Raw genomic sequence first — 16,667 nt, forward strand, 5'->3', positions numbered from 1 at the left:
CTGATTGTAGCATTTGACTCCAGTGTAAACTATAAGGGTTATGCCAGTGTTGGAATTAACTTTCCTAAATGCTTCCATTTACACCAACTGAGAAACTAGATAGCAGTATTTGTTCCTGACGCCTCACCTCTTGGACTTGGAGTTTATTTGAATTACAACATTATGTAATACAGTATAATTCCATGTGCCACAATGCAGCATAGTGTGGAGGATTCAAAGATTGCTAGTATCAGATTGCCAAGTGATTGTCTGGCATCCTACCTAACTGCTGATGCCGTATATAAACAGGTAAAGCAGGTCATTAAACCCAGTTAATTCATGCTGCATTCTTTGGAACTTCTGATATTTCGGAAATGTGCTATTGTTTTTGAAAAGGAAATTGATTTTAAAAATAACAGTATAAAATACTTAACCATACTTAGTAACTAAATAGATTTTCTAGCATTTATTTTCTCCTTCCTGAAGTCCATACTCTTTTAAGTGCACCTTAGTGAAGGTCTACCAGTCTAAACTTTGTTTTTGCCAGATTGAAGATGTTTTCCTTTTTGCCCTCATTCCTGAAAGGTGATTTCGCTAGATGCACAAGTCTAGATTGACAGTGATTTCCTCACAGGGCTTTGAGGATATCTCATGTTCTGAAAAGGTTAGCCTTTATTCGGTTTAATTATTCAGTAGGTAGTCTGCCTCTCGGACAGCTTTAACGTGCTCTCCTTGTCTTTGATGTTCTTAGTTTCTGTTTATCATGCTTGCATGTCATGGTGTCTTTCATGAAGTGTAGAATGTTCACAGTCATTATCTCTTTGAATATTTCCTCCCTCAGGCTCCTGTATCTCTCTCTGTACTCCATGTTTGATCTTTTTGCCTCGTATTTTCCCCCTCTAATTTACATTCTCGGTAATTTCTTTTGATCTTTAGATTTCTCTGCCAGTTTATTCTACTCTTTAACCCGTCCATCGAGTTTGTTTCTTCCTTCTTTTTATTTTAACCTCAGGTTCATAGGACTGGGTGATCACATGCCTTATGCCCCTTAGTTCATGGTACACAATTATAATTGGCCCAAACAAGGCCCTCTGGCTTTATTTACTCGTTCTATTTTATCGCTAATGGCCACCATTATACCCCTCCCCATCAGAGGCAAATAGTCTGTGTTTGGTGTGTATCTTTTTATTTGTATGTGTTTTTATAAAACATATGTTATTATCTTGGGTGCATATGTGTTTAATTTTCATAAATGTATATTCTATAAATCATTATTCTTCTTAATGTTTAACTACACTCTATATTTTTAAAGATATATCCATATTACTTTATGTATATTTAATCTGTGCTTCTAACTGCTGTATAGTAACCCATAATGTGCACCCACCATGTTTTAATGCTCTATTTACCCAGTGTTGGAAACTGTGTTGGTGGGACAGTTAATTTGGGGGGAGAGGCCAAAGGAGAACCCAGACGTCCTCCCACTACTGTGTGCTCCACCCTCCACCCTGAGCTGCAAACCCTGTCGTCAGCAGCCTCACCACACGCGCACATACACACGCGCGCTCGCACACACGTGTGCGCACCCACTCACACACGTGTGCGCAGATGCGTGCACACACGCACGCACAGACGCGCGCATACACACACGCGCGCACACATGGATGCGTGCGCACGCCCACATGCACGCACGCACACACTGACGCGTGCGCACGCCCACATGCACGCACGCACATACACGCATGCACACACGCGTGCCCACACACACACAGGCCGTGTCAGCCTTCATTCTCTGAGATGTTCCAGACTTGTGTTCCATTCTGTACCTGGTATTTCCACATCATCAGTGTTTTGTGGGTCTGATTCTGTAGTTTGCTTTTCTTTTAACTCTGCCTCAGGATGGCTTGTTTACTGGGCCCATGTTCCTTGGAATTTTATCTCTGGACATTTTTTTAAGACCTGAGTTTAAAGTTCACACCTCCAGAGAGAATTTGCGTTTGCTTTTGTCTGACTGCTGGTGTTACTATCAACTTGAGATCACTTTACATTTTCAACTTGAGTATTTTGAAAGGGGATTGGGAACAACATAGATAGTGTGGGTTCTAGCCCTAAATCAGCCAGACTGCAACCCTATGAGTAGGAATAGACAGGAGAGACTTTCTGGGGTTTTTTTCCCCTTTACCCAAAGTCAAGGCTGAGACAGGCAAGTACACCCACAGTCCTTCTCTGTGGAGCAAGGTTTCTTTCTAAGTCACTTACTGAGGGTGCTGTCTCTGCAAATTCTTGGCTTTGTGTACAGGTCTCGGATTACACGCGCGCACGCACACACACACACACACACACACACACACACACACACACGCCCCGCTTGGGCCCCAAGCTTTATCTTCTGCCTGCCACAAAGTACAGCCCATTCGTTTTGTACTAGGACATGTATTCCACCATGTTGCCTGAAGTGGAAGCTTCCAGATTCTTAAATTCATCTTAGTAGTACACTTTTGTGCTGCTACCGCAGAGAGAGCACAGAAAAGTATTCCATTCTAATTTCTGCTTAATTTATAGCGAAAGGAATTTAGAGTAGAAGTATTATGTAAAATATTACATAAAAGCAATGGGTGGTAGAACCAAAACAAGAGAGTCTTGTGACAGGCTTAAATCTGGTAATTAAAGATTGTTTATAAATAGAATAAATGTCGTGGAGAAATAAGTTAAAAGACATGGATTCTAGCTATGACATAACTGGTTTGTTTTCATCAACAAGTCACTTTGCCTCTCAGTGCTTCAGTTTCCATATTTGCAAAATAAAAATATTAAGGCCTTTTGACACCAGGGTTCATCATGAGGATTGAACACAGTAAGATGTGCAAACTTACTTTGAAAAGTGTAATGCAATATACAAACTTAAAGTGTAAAAGAGATACTTTGACAATGTTGTGCCTTTTAAAAACTGTTCTTTTGTATTTGTTAAAGGGAACCATTTTTTGTCATTAGTTAATTCATTATTCATTTATTCAGTCAAACACTTATTGAGCATTCCCTCTATCCAAGATGTGATGCTATGCACTGGATTACCCTTCTTCAAGAACACATAATTTATTAGAGAACACAATACATACCCAACTAATTTATTATAAATGTAGTTGTAATAAATCATCTCCTTAAAACTATTTTAAAATTCTGATTCATCACCAGTTCTAACGAAACTTCCATCACTCATTCCAAATTAGTGTTCTCTAATGAGAAATTACTGTGAGCCTAATTACATACAATAAAACATATACATCAAGTATTGTGATTATATGTTACAAATAATGAAAACCAAATACAATCATTGAGGCTTCAGAATTGTTTAAAAGCTGTATTTTACATATAGTAAAAACTCATCTTTTCATTTTTAAGCCTCTTCTAAATTTCAAATGAAAGAAAATGAATAACTAAAAATATTATTTTATATCAATGACCAACAGTAATGAAGCATTCAGTTAGCAAACACAAAATGCTCTGAAGATATTCAGGGAAAAGCTATTTATCACTGAGTAAGGAATGCTGATAAGCAACCTATTCGGGGACTTTTATCTGCCTTGTTTGGCTTTCGTGGCGTACTTCATTACATTTTCTCCATTTTCTCATTAACTTTTGGGTCACAAGTGTGAGGCAGAGGAGCTTCTATACTCAAAATTTGCATGATTCTGTTTATTTTCTCATGAAAAATAATTTGGGTAGCATATCCTGTAAGCTACTTCTTCAAATTTAACCGTGGAATCTTAAAAACAATTTCAAAGATCAAAGCACAAAAACTATCTAGACTTTGATCTTCGTATAAAACAATGTCAATAATTATAAAACAAGAATTATAGGCCCTGAGAATGTACACTGCTTTAATCTATTAAATTTGCCAATATTGCAAACCATTATGTACTTGAACTGCATTATTAGGTATTCATATTCACATACTCAATTAGGAAAAAGTTAGCAAGCCAAGATTAAGTTCCCTGTAGCATTATTTTAAATTACAGTGGATGATCACATAAAGCTCTCTAATGTTTCTCTAAAGCAATTATTACTTAGTCTACTTCAGATTGTTAATCTAAATCAGTGATCATTGACGATGGAACTTTTTTGCTTAAATGTTTACTTTGTTTATAATGTCTTGAGTAAGATAAATTTAATTCGTGAAAATCTCTCCTGAACAATTTTTTAAAGGAGGTAATTTGGCAATACTTACATTTTAAAATATTTTTTAAGCAGAGGAGTGCTGTATATTAAAAAAAAAATTGTCCTGAATGTTTGTTTAATACTCTTTTGATTTTAAAATGGTATATAGGTGGATTTATGAGGAAGCAAATTATCTTGAAAAGTCCTTAGGTAAGAAATGCAAGTGCTTTGTAACTCAATTAATGCTGTTTTTTAAATTTACAACAAGCCAATAAATTAACTTTTAAAGCACAGGTGAATGACTGTGTCCCCTTATTTCCCTACTAGGAGCATGTTGGGTGACAGAAGATTTGATTACAAATAGTAAATTATTTGGGAAATAATTTTGCTGTCTGAAGATCCCCAAATCCCCATCTCCCCCCGACACATACATATACATGTATTTTTATTTTCTCATACTTTCGATAAAAGTACATTAATTGTTATATTCAGAATATGTTTCAATGTATTTTCACTTATTTATGTGGGAAATAAAAACAGATCCAAGTAATACCAGTGACTAATGAGTTTTGAAACAAGTTTATTTTAACCAGGCTGACCTTGCTAGGCTGCAGTTCTTAATAATAGCTATTATTCTGTGGAGAGATGTATAAGAACAACAAGAATGGGAGAGAGATTCCATTTCTTTCCACATAAGAGAGATGTGGTCTTCGTCTTCTGCAGATCACTTTACCACAGATAATGAATGAGGCTGAGTAATATTTGGACACTATTCTGTGTATTCATAGAGCTGAAATGCAAGCTGTAAATAAAACATAACACAGAACATGCTGTTGGTGAAGTGTGGCTTCTTCAGTAACTGTACATACAGCATTTTACTGGGACACTTAGCTTTTCTAAGAAACACTCCATTAATGTTTTAAAGATCGCGCTAGACTCAAAGTGTTCCTGTTCATTTGAACTAGGCAGTTCAGTACTGCTGAACACTTAGTGTAAATTATGTCATTAAATGGACAATCTATGAAATAATTATCTTTACATTCAATTTTACTCTAAAAAACACTGAGTAAACAATAATTTTGCAGAACTGTCTGGCATTATCCATGGTCATGTGAGTAATAATGTGCATTTTCTATTGAGGATATAGCTGAATAGAAAAAAAAATAGTGGCTATGCTGGTAATTTTAAGTGTGTTTGATATAGTTTTTGTTAATTTTTTGAGATATAGTTTATGTTCTTAATTCCTAAATGTATTCATTTTTATAAGAAGAGACATGATATACTCCAGACTACCTAGAAAGTAAATTTAGAGATAGACTCATGAGGTATTTCACTTCCCTTACAACTTACAAGTTTTGTGCTTATAGGAGAAACTAGGGCAATAGAAGTAACAGGTAAATGTAGTAATACCTAATGGTTTATCGTTGAGTCAAATTAAAACACTTATAAAGCACATATTAGCTGGAGATTCTTATTTGTTTGCAAGAGAACATTTATTTCATGTAACTTTTATTTCTAAGAACTAACCGTTAAAGTTAACATATATGTCATTATTACCTGACAACCCACATTTTTAAGTAAGTGGTTTTGTCTTTCATGTTCAAATTACTGTTTAAATGAAGTATACTTTCATTCTGTAACTTCTAAGAACTGGCCAGTATATTTAAAATTTTATAAATGCCTTTGTTTTATACTTTAAATGGAATAGTTTTTAAAGTATTTGAAATCACTTTTGAATTTTTTTAATCTAGAAGCATACAGGAAGTAGTACTTTCTCCATGTTTTAAAGTTCAGTATTTTTTTAACTTTATTTTAAACTAATTTTAGACTTACAAGAAAAGCTATAAAAATAGTATTCATTTTTAAAGAAGAAAGTCCTCAGACTAAACAATGCTTGTCAAAAGTTAAACTAAACAGTGATCATAGGACTTAGCCAGTTGCAGATCTTAGTTAATCCTTGACCTTTGGAGATGTTTATCCACAATAACTACCCAATAGGGCAACACACAGGAAGTAACACCTGAGTGGCAGAGATAATTTGCGTGTGTTCCACCCAGATCCTCCATAGTCCAAATCAGTATTTTGTTTTCATAAAAACACAATTTTCTAAGTTTTCAAAAGAGCTTACTTTGTTGAATAATTCCAGATTTTACTTAATTACACTCTTTTGAGAAATCTACACTTTAAAGATATATATGCTTGATGCTTCTGTAAAAGAAAATTAAAGTAATTTATTCCCTGCCCCTGCGCCCTGATACATTCATAGATTTAATAGATAGATTTCCTTTCCTTTCATAGCTTTTCATGTTTCTGTGGAGGCCTGGTTAAGAAAATCTTTTTCTTTTTTTTTTTTCATGGAAGTTTCAGATGGAGGGGACAGGCTCAGCTTAGCATCTGAATTTTGACCACAGCTCTGCAGAAAGAGACTGCATGGCAAATGTGGCTGCACTTGCTTCAACAGACAGTGCATGATTGAATGTTTTAACCAGTTGGGTACATAATCTGACCCTCTCACATAATAAGAAATTATTTGTCTTCCATTTTCAGAGAGGAGATAAGGATATTTGACACAAATCCTTACACCAAGTTCTTCAGTAATTACCAGAGCAGAGTACATGCATAAAATGAGGTTAGGCCATGAAGCATTTTTATGTTTAAAACTAAATTCTCATCTCTAAACATCCCTATTACCATAGTAGATTTGAGTGGCAACCATCCTCCTAATAAAATATGAAATCTTTAAGATTGGGAAGCATTGGTAAATAATGGGTCCTTTAAATATCCCTGAACTTTATTCTAAAACTTAGAAAGAGAAATAATAATTGCTTTATATAACCACTGATACCATTTTAGCATTTGATGAAGATGTTAATTTATGGTTAGTTAGCAGTTTATGGTTGTCATTAGTTTTTCAGTTTGGGCCACGTTAGAAATCTATTTTTCTTTTTTCTTTTAATCTGAGACAATTATATAAAGATATGGTTATGTTTTATCTAAAATGTATCATTCTAGTATCACATTTCAAATTATTCACAGATCATAGTTCTTATATGTGCATATATGAATTTAAAAATACAGCAATAAAGTGCTTGAAACAGATCATAAATTTGCTTCATATTTTATTGCATCTCTGAATCAGGTTGAGAAGACAAGGGCAACTGTCGTCTTTGGGAAAGAATTAACTCTTTCCCAAGCTGGGAAGGAAAACGACATCACCTTGTGCCTAATAAAAGCCAACTCCCCATCTTGAGCATCCTGGTGACTTCTAAGATAGGCTTGTCCATGATATATTGGGGGCTGGAGGGCTGGTAACCGCAAAACCCTCTTTCCCTTTGCAGTCTAACCTTCCCAGCCCAGTAATTTCTCTTCCAGAGCTCTCTAATCTGTATTTCTATATCGTCGGAATTCGGGAACACAAGGGAGAGGAAAGAAAGAAAAGTCCCACAGGCACATGCACACGCACTCAGGGGGACCTGATAGTTCTGCAATAGTCCACAAGTCTCCTGGATTATGTTAAGACGAGTCATTTAGGAAAAGTGATAGAATTTAACCAAAATCGAGCGTCAAGGAAAGCGAGCACACTTTCTTTGCCTTGCTAGGAAGCGATGAGCTCTTTGGGGCTTAAAATTGGGACGCCTTCACAGAATTCCCGGGATTGGCTCGGCTGCGGGGTGCTTCTTACAAGCCTGTCATCTGCAGGTGAACTCTCCAGGCCACGGGGGTCAGGGGACAACCCCATCCTAGTGCCTCCCCTCGAAAGACAGTTTGAGGCAGAGCCCCCGAAGTTCGCGTTCTGTCCCTAGGCACTTAGAGGTTGAAGGGCCTTGCGCCCCGCAGAAGGGGCCCAGGACGTCAGTGCAGGGGAAGGACCAGGAGAAGGGGTGCTCTGCGGCTGCGGATCCCGAGTCCCTCCCGGGGCGCAGCCTGAGCAAAGCAGCGCGGTGGGCACTCGTGTTGTGGACGTCATTCTGTCTGCAACCCTGGGCTGGCAGGCTGGCCTGTGGGAAAAGCCGCCCCCTCCTTCCTCCTGCCCTCCCGGGTCCCAGCACAAACACTGGCCCTGGCCCTGGGGCGAAACAGACACCTGGCTATTTTGCACAGTCTACAGAACCCTGGTTCTTGTAAACACTCATCAACCGATTCGAAGAGCCAGAGAGATCCGGCGGGGAGAGGAAAAGACTCTTACCCTGAGAATTGTTTTTACCCTTAAGTTGCTGTCTCCTGGTTTTCCCTCCCGTTTCCTTCGACTGTGCCCAATGTCTGATGTAAAAGGCCAGCTTTAAATCAACCCGCAGCTCATTGGCTTGGCGGATCCAGGGGCATCCAAGTTATAAGCGCCAACGCAGACCCTGAAGGAGATGGGCTCATGTATTTTGCCCACACAACAAAAAATGTTAATTCATGTAAAGTTGCTTGGCACGTGATTAATTCAGCCTGACCTGCATTTTAATTAAAAGAATACTTCTCTTTCTGACGTTTGTTTTGCAATTTAATTCTGTTTAGAGGCAGCACCGTATAGTGGGCCCTCCCCATCCCTCACTTCCCCATTGAATCGCATTTTCATGAAAGCTTTTACCAAGGAGCCTCTCCCGACCAGGATTCATCACCTCCCTCCTTCCACCGGCACACGTTCGGGTCTCCGCTCTGCCGCTCCGCCCGGCAGAGCCGCCACTGTGTGCTGCGAGCCGGGAAGTGAACTCTCATCATTATTTTTCAAAGTCTGGGAAGTGTGTTATCCTTTTTCCTAGTGGTAATTAGTTACCATAGCATCTAATACGTAAATGTGCCCAGAGCACACCATTAACAGTTAAACGGAGGATTCAATTTAACACATGATTATATCTTTCATAAGTCATTACATTGGAAAAGTCAATGCCACTCATGCTGGAGCAATCTCAGGGTCCCGGGCGCGTAGAAAGGTTGGGTTTCGGCATCCGGGCCGTGAGCGCGGAGACGGGAACCCTGTGGAGCCTTGGCCCTCCCTAGAGAGCTGTTGGCAGGAAGGATGGGTGCCGGGTGCCATAGGAGGGAGCGGAATTTAAGCTCAACACAGGGTCTTGGAGGGGATGCCCAGCTACTGAGAGTGGAGAGCGCATTGCTGAGCGCGCGCTCACGCACACGCGCGCGCGCGCGCGCACACACACACACACACACAGGCACCACGGGGAGGGAGGAGGGGTAACTAGTGAGCTCTTCGAAGGTGATCATTTGCTGGTCCTGTAGGAGTCCACGAAAAGCCTCAACACGCTTCACTCCTGTAGGTACCCCATGTCAAGCTGGAGATGAGACCTAAATGGGAATTCGAAATTAGAGAAGGAAATTGAAATTAGACAGAAGTTAGAGAAGGAAACCGGTGGAATAAAAGCCCAGGTGGGACTCTGGCTCCTCGCTCGGCCTCCTCTGCCCAGTGTCAGTTTCCTAAGAAACCTGAGCAGCGGGGATCGTCCCCTGCTCCCGGGAGAAACGCCCCAAAGCGCGGTGGACGAAGGCTCTGGGGCTGACCGAGGTTCTCTGGCAGACGCCGCAGTTTTAGGGTCCAGGATTTCTGTTTTGGCCCAAGGGCACTTCAGCAAGACCACACTGATTCCCTGGTATTCAGTCACCCAGTCCCGAAGTAGATGGTGCACACTGGAAGGACATACTGGGGCCCACAAGTGTGTGGACCAACTTTCCATACTGGGCTGAAATCCAGGAGTCCAGGGGCCCCGGAAAGCGGCCGGGGGTTTTGCCGGGTGTGGGAAGAATTTTCTCTTCAATCATTGGTTTCCTTCCCTAAAAGCTGCTGCTAATGAAACTGGAAACATTGGGGTTAGCGCAGGGAAAGCCACCTAAGTAAATCACCAAAAAGTCCTCCCCTGCCCCTTTTAGATGTCCCACATTTATTCCTAGAACCCAACGCTGGTCAGCTCCTGGATTTGGAAAGAGAATTAATTTGTCTGAAATTAGCAAAATGAAAATAAATATTATTAACCCTGCTACTTTGCACAATTGTACATATTTGTCTGACATTCCGACTTATTCTCAACATCCTCTCCTTTCCCCGACCCCCAATCATTTCCAGTCTCCTTCAGGACTAAGGGCTGGAGACTGAGTTATTAAAGGATGAAAGGAGGGTGAGCTTTCCTTTTTCTCCTGAAGTTCAAGATTTGTTATTTGTACTATTTCTAATACTAGTTGAACAGCACAGAGGTTACAGAGGGAATACATCAAGGAAGCCTTCTTAATAATGAGAAATATTAAGCAGTTGAATCTTGCAGCGAATGTGTCCCCTACAATGTTAACATGCAAAAAGAAAAAAAAACAATTCGACTGATGGCGGCTGTGGTTAATTCCTAATCAGAATGATGGACAGCAGGGCCAGAACAATACAAACTAATGGCTGTGTTGCTGATCACTTTACCCCTTGATTAAAGGCACCCAATTATGGCGCAGAACAGTGTCATAATTATGTTTCTTAATCACATCCAGGAGGTTTAATTGCCTTAACGATGTGTTTCATTAAATGAATTTAGGTATTATAGTAGACAGTTTTCATACACAGTTGTTTTCAAATTAACATAATATTAGACATCGTCATGGAAATTGTTTTAATAATCATAATTAGACGCACCCAGGCTTTGTCTGGTAAATGCTGAGAGACGGGTCTCCTCCTGCCTGGGGGCTGCCCCGGTCTCTTCCCTCCCTCTACTCCCACTCCCAGACTGGGAGGGCTTCAGCTTCAAGGCCCTTTGCTGTTACATTTTCTGAAAAGTTACAGGTTCTGATTAATCTTTTTTGATGGCAAGTGGAGCAGAAAATACCCTCCCTCACCCCCCACTAAGTTTGATGGCATTTAGGGATATCATTATGGGTTGAGGCTACACAGACCAAAAGGCATTTAGCAAACGGCCTACAGAGGAAACACTATAACTTCACCATCACTGTCTCTTTAACCTCCACCACAATAAAAATCAAACCTTCTAAATTTGAGGGCATTATTAAAGTCCAAATACAAGCCTATACAGACATTCTTTAATAGAATCAACGCCCAACCCAATCCACACATACTCCCTTACAAATCTCATTAACAAGCAACACTAGAACATTAAAAAAATCTCTATGGGCATTGTTTACGCATATAATTCAACCTGGTTGATTCTTCTGTCACAAAAAAAAAAGCAGGGGGAAGAAGCCACAATACAATCCTTCCTCAGAGAATCCAAATCCATTGCTTTTCCTTGGCTTTTAGGAAGTTGGAGATGGAAATTTTGATAAAAACTCTTTAGGAAACTTTACCCTCTCTGATGGGCCCTGGCATGGTAGTTAACAATGCCATACAGAGTGGGAGAAGAATTCCAGGGAGGGCAGGGCCTTCAAAGTTCGTGCCAGCAAACAGGAGCTCTGGACCTCCTCTGGGTCTCACCACTGACCCCATTTATCAATCCTCCAATGACCAGGCCCAGCCATCGTCCTTTAACAAGTAAACAAGTGAACTAGGGCTGCTCCTAATTGTGTATCCCTGACAAAACTTTAGTTCCACCTTCTCTGAAACTCCTTTCTTTTTTGTTACCTTTCAAGCAAAGAGTAACACAGAAGGGAGGTGATTGCTCCCTCCACAAAGCACAGCATAATGAAATGTTTGATCAAAATATTTTAATAAAGATTCTCTCTGACATAGATACACATACAAATGGTTGTACATAGCTGTCATAGTCTGATTGACCTATTTAATATATATATCATTCTTTACACATCCAAAACCCGCCAATAGATCCATCATAGCTCCCCACTCATCATCCAACCTGACAAACTGAATTAGTATTATCTGCAAGGAGTGGAAAATAGCAGGACTCCATTTTTAAAAAAGGTTTTCTTGATTTTCGTAGGATAGAAAGGCAGGCAAACAGCCATGCAAACTAAAACTGAAAGCTCGCTTTGGGTAAATAGCTTCTTGCTCTTCCTTAGTTTTATTTTATTTCTTTTAAAAATTTTTTTAGAAAAATAACAAAGGATTTCACACCATAGGCAAATCAAACCAGTCTTTCAACTTAAATAATTCTCCACAGTTAAAATAACTTATATATGTATACATATATTAAAAGCAATTAAATTAGACCTTTTAAAAATGCACAGCACAGCCTGGAAAAATATTTGCTTAGCATGTTCTTACTTATAGGATCTATTGCTGTGATGTCTTTCCTTTTTAGAATGCAAAGGAGTCCCCTTTCAAAAAAAGAGATCAATTCATTCATCAATTAAGAATACACCTTTCCTGTAATTTTTGGACTGAAGCAATTTATTAAAGCTCAATTTAAATACAGGGATGATGCAGCTGAAGATATCCAGGTGACCTTTGATAAACCTAAGCAGCTCAGATACATCAGTATGTCTCTTCATACTTGTTGGCAAATAAACCCTTTTAAACACTTGGCACACAATATAAGTTAATCTATAAAACAGAATTTTAGAGGCATTAAAAAAAATCTGCACATAAGACCCCATGACCTTAACACAGGATAAATACTGTTGATGTGGAAGGGTCATTGAAGAATAACAAATAAATACCATGAATCGTTAATACATCATTGCAGAGTGGAAAGTAACAAGGTGCACATAAATATTTTTAAATGCAATTCTGTCAGCCACAGTCAGTTTTTTTTTTAATATCACTCTTGCCAAAACTTTTGAGCATTTTCACAGGATTAAAGTTCAGAGACAATAAAAAATACAAGTCTTTCATAGCAACGTGTCTCTTCCTGTTTTTGTTTTTTGTTTTTCTTTTCTTCATTTAAATAAATCTACATTTCAAGTTTTTCTCCTGGCTCAGAATCAAAATTTATTTTCAAGTGCCCTTTCTGATTTGTCTGAATGAATATTCCGTGCCACAAGCCACCCAACCCCGGACGACTCCTCTCCCCCTCAGCACTGGCCAAATTCACAATTATTAGTAGGATTACTATTTTGCCACGTAATACTCTCCACGCTTAATAACACCTACTTCTCAACTTATTTTTTACCCTTAAAGGAAAACTCTGCTTCCTCGCGGTCTAGGCTGCCACCAAAGTTGCCACTTTTCCGAGAAAAAAAGACATCCATACTCTATCCCAACTCCACCTCCCTCCTCCCTCCCTCCCCACCCCGAAGACCGAGATTCTGGGGATGTCGAGGCCAGAAGTCCCGTTTGTCTCTGATAGTTCTCCGCAGTTCTCGCCTCTGCTTTTGTTTTCTCTGCAAATGTTTCACGACTACGAGAGGACCAAATAAAGGGGGGTGGGGAGCAGCTTTTCACTCTCCTCTAGCTTTGGGGTCGGTCTTATGTTTTTCGGGGGGTGGGGGGTGTTTAAGGCTTCTCCGTGCACTGTTTGCAGAGGCTGGAGGAGACGCTATTGAACAGGGCGCACTTCTCCGGGCAGGTGGCGGCCGGGGGCAGCCCGGCGCTGAACGGGTAGCCGGCAGCCTGCTCGTAGGCGCCGAGCGCCGGGTGCAGGGCAGCGGCCGCCGCCGCCGCCGCCGCGGAGCTGGGCAGGGAGGCGGCCGAGATGGCCTGGCCCTGGTTGAGGTAGGCGACGAGGCGCCGCATCTCCTCCAGGGCCTGCGCCTGCATGAGGATATAGTTCTTGGCGAGCAGCAGCGTAGCGATCTTGGAGAGCTTCCGCACCGAGGGGCTGTGCGCGTAGGGGATCACCGCGCGCAGCTCGTCCAGCGCGTCGTTCAGGTCGTGCATCCGCCGGCGCTCCCGGGCGTTGATGTTGAGCCGCAGCGCCTTTTGCTCTTTGGATTTCTTGCTGCTGCTGCCGCCGCCGCCGCTGCCGCCGCCGCCGCCGCCACTGCCCCCGCCGCTGCTGCCCCCGCCGCCGCTGCCGGCCGGGCCCCCCGGGGGGGCGCTGGCGCCGCCGTGGAGGTGGGCGTTGGAGCAGCCTTCGGCCGCCTTGACGCCGCCGCCTCCCGCGCCCGGGGAGGCCCGCGGGTCGGCGCCGCCGGCCCGCAGAACCAGCTCGCAGCGGCCGTCGCTGTCGTCGTCGGGGCTCTGCTCGCCGCCGCTGCTCTCGGCCACCGAGCCCCGGCTGGCGCTCTCGCCGTATTTGAGGCACAGAGCGGCCCCAGCCGGCAGGCTGCTCAGGCTAGGTTCGCCCCCAACGCCGGCGGTGCCCACGAGCAGCCCGGGGACGCCCACCCCGCCGCCGCCGCCGCCGCCGCCTCCCCCGGGCGGCGGCAACAGCAGCCCTGCCCCTTCGGGGTCAGCCGGCTCGAAGCAGCCCAGAGGCGACGAGGAGGAGGACGCCGGGCGCTCCCGAGGCGGCGGCGCCAGGGACAGGTCCATGCTCGGGGGCGGGGAGCGGAAAGCCGCCTCCAAGCGCTTGGCGGCGGAGGCGCTCAGGCTCTTGTGCAGGAAGAGGTCGTCTTCGCCCGCGGCGGCCGCGCCGAGGTGCAGCCCGCGCTCCATGGTCCAGCGCCGGCCGCCGCCGCCTGGGCTCGGGAGTCGGGCGGCGCCGCAGCCGCGCCCGAGCCGGGCTCTGGGGCTGGTGCGCGCGTCGGTCCCGGTGCTGCTGGCAGCCCTCTCCCCTTCTTTTTCTTTTTCGCCTTCCCCCGCGCTCGCCGCCTCCTCTTCTTCTTCTTCTTCGTCTCCAGCCGATGGTGCTGCCTGCTGGGGCTCACCATGGGCCGCGGCCCCGCATGGTGGGAGGGTGGGCGCGGAGGGAGTGGAGCCGCCGCTGCCGCCGCCGCCGCTCTGAGCCCAGCCCCGCGCCTTCTCTCCGCACCGTTTATCTTGCTTGGATTCACCTTCAAGAGATTTCCGGACCCATCAACCAGCCGCCGCCACAGACGGGGGAGTCTTTTACATCATTATCTCTGAGTAGGTTATTATGAAGAAGAGTCGCCTGTTGGGACAGAGCTTTCTACCCAATCAGGTTAACGTTTTAATTAATAGGATTAAAACGGTAACAAACAATCGCAGGCGCTATCTGGCCGCGAGTCTGAATAGTTTCATTTCCCAGGTCTGAAGACAGGCAGCAGCTAGAGCTTTATAAAAGGCGCCTGCTCCATTATTCTGCCTGCCATCTGTATACACAGCTTAGCGCATATGTTTGCAAGGCGCTGGGTCCTGTTAGTAACCCAACAACTGCCTTTAGCTTGACATGTGTGGCGACTTTCACTCATCAATGAGCACACTAAAAGCCCTACTTAGAGCCGAGGATGTTCTTTGCTCCTTCAGCAAATTGTAGATCGGCGGCGAAGCCTGGGAGTCCCGTGGAAAGCAGACGCCTCCCCCCACTGCACCCCCCTCCCCACTGCCCTTCCCTCGCCACTACTGTCTCATCCTGTGCTACATGACCCTTTCCGGGGGAGGCTGATACTCCACCCCTGTTCCTAGGATGACTCTGGTCTGGATGTGGAGATGGGATTTTCGGGGGGAAGTGGTGTCTCCGCTGGCTTGCCCCAAATTCACCCAAGATTCTTAGTAAGACAGCAAAGCGATCGCCCCCCCCCCCCCCCCCCCCCGAACACACTGCCTTATTCCGCCCCCGCTCACCCACTCCCTGCCCATTTCCTACCCGGACTGAGGCGGTGCTCGGGGAGAGGGGAGAGGAGGGGTGGAGGAGGAGAGAAAGAAAATGAAGATCGAGTTGCGTATGCAGCCCATTAGATTTTTTTAAAGGGAGGGGGGTGCTTTTGCAGCCGTCTCCAAAGAACGGCTACAGTGATGGTGATTAATGAAGCACAGGATTTCCTAAACAGGAAGAAACTGATTGCTCAAACTTTCCTCAAGATGAAAATCCAGCTGTTTCGGAAGAGTCAACTTCACCGGTAGTCAGATCTTCTCACACACCAAGGAGGACATTTGTGCACATTTATTTACCCAGAAACGTAGCCGCCATAGCTAGGAAGCCATTCAGGGACATCTGGGTCTGCCTCGGTTCTTAGAGGGAGAGGAAGGCGAAGTGTGAAAACAAGTGCTCCTCTTCGGATGGGAAGTGGTACACGCGGTCTTCCAGCTCCTGTGTCCCGTATCTGGGAGCACATGGTATTTAGCGGCTGGGTTTCATCCTTATGACATAAGTAAAAACAATATTTCCCAACACCCTCCAGTAAATCTCTCTTATGTGGCAGAATTACTGAAGCTTATGAAATTTTTGGTTTCTCTGGTTTCATTAAAATCCTTTTAATTGTGGCTTTCAGAGTTGGCCCCAGGTGTTGGACTCTTTTCATTACATTTTGCTCTAATGTGATGAAATTCTAATTCTTTCCTTACCATATGGTTAAATTTCCCCACTGAGAATTAGTTGAAAAAGGAGAAATAATCTATTAATCTCTGTAATAGATTCACAAATGAGGTTCGCCACAGAACCTGTTTTTGAATGGTAATATCAGAACAGTTGGGCGCCTTATTTCATAAAGGAGGGGTGAGGACGGCATAGAAACGTCTGCATTTTCACCTGAGGAAAACGGGCCCAGCGGTATCTTTTCAAAATAATTGCCTGAGATTCAGTCTCACCGGGACAGAAATGCTACGCAGTCATCAGCTACCTTCGTGCCTTGGGATTGACTGGATC

General features: G+C 43.5%; 1 protein-coding gene across 1 annotated transcript; it reads right to left on the reverse strand.

Moving 5' to 3' along the window:
• Positions 1–11,749: 11,749 nt before the first annotated feature.
• On the reverse strand, positions 11,750–14,677 carry BHLHE22 (basic helix-loop-helix family member e22). The gene has a single exon (XM_027128008.1). The coding sequence runs from the start codon at positions 14,555–14,557 to the stop codon at positions 13,454–13,456; it is 1,104 nt and encodes a 367-aa protein (XP_026983809.1). The 5' UTR covers positions 14,558–14,677; the 3' UTR covers positions 11,750–13,453.
• Positions 14,678–16,667: the final 1,990 nt, after the last annotated feature.

Source organism: Aethalodelphis obliquidens, unplaced genomic scaffold (assembly GCF_003676395.1).
Source record: "Aethalodelphis obliquidens isolate GAN/ISIS:26980383/991018 unplaced genomic scaffold, ASM367639v1 scaffold33, whole genome shotgun sequence".
In the NCBI taxonomy this organism is placed as follows: Eukaryota; Metazoa; Chordata; class Mammalia; order Artiodactyla; family Delphinidae; genus Aethalodelphis; species Aethalodelphis obliquidens.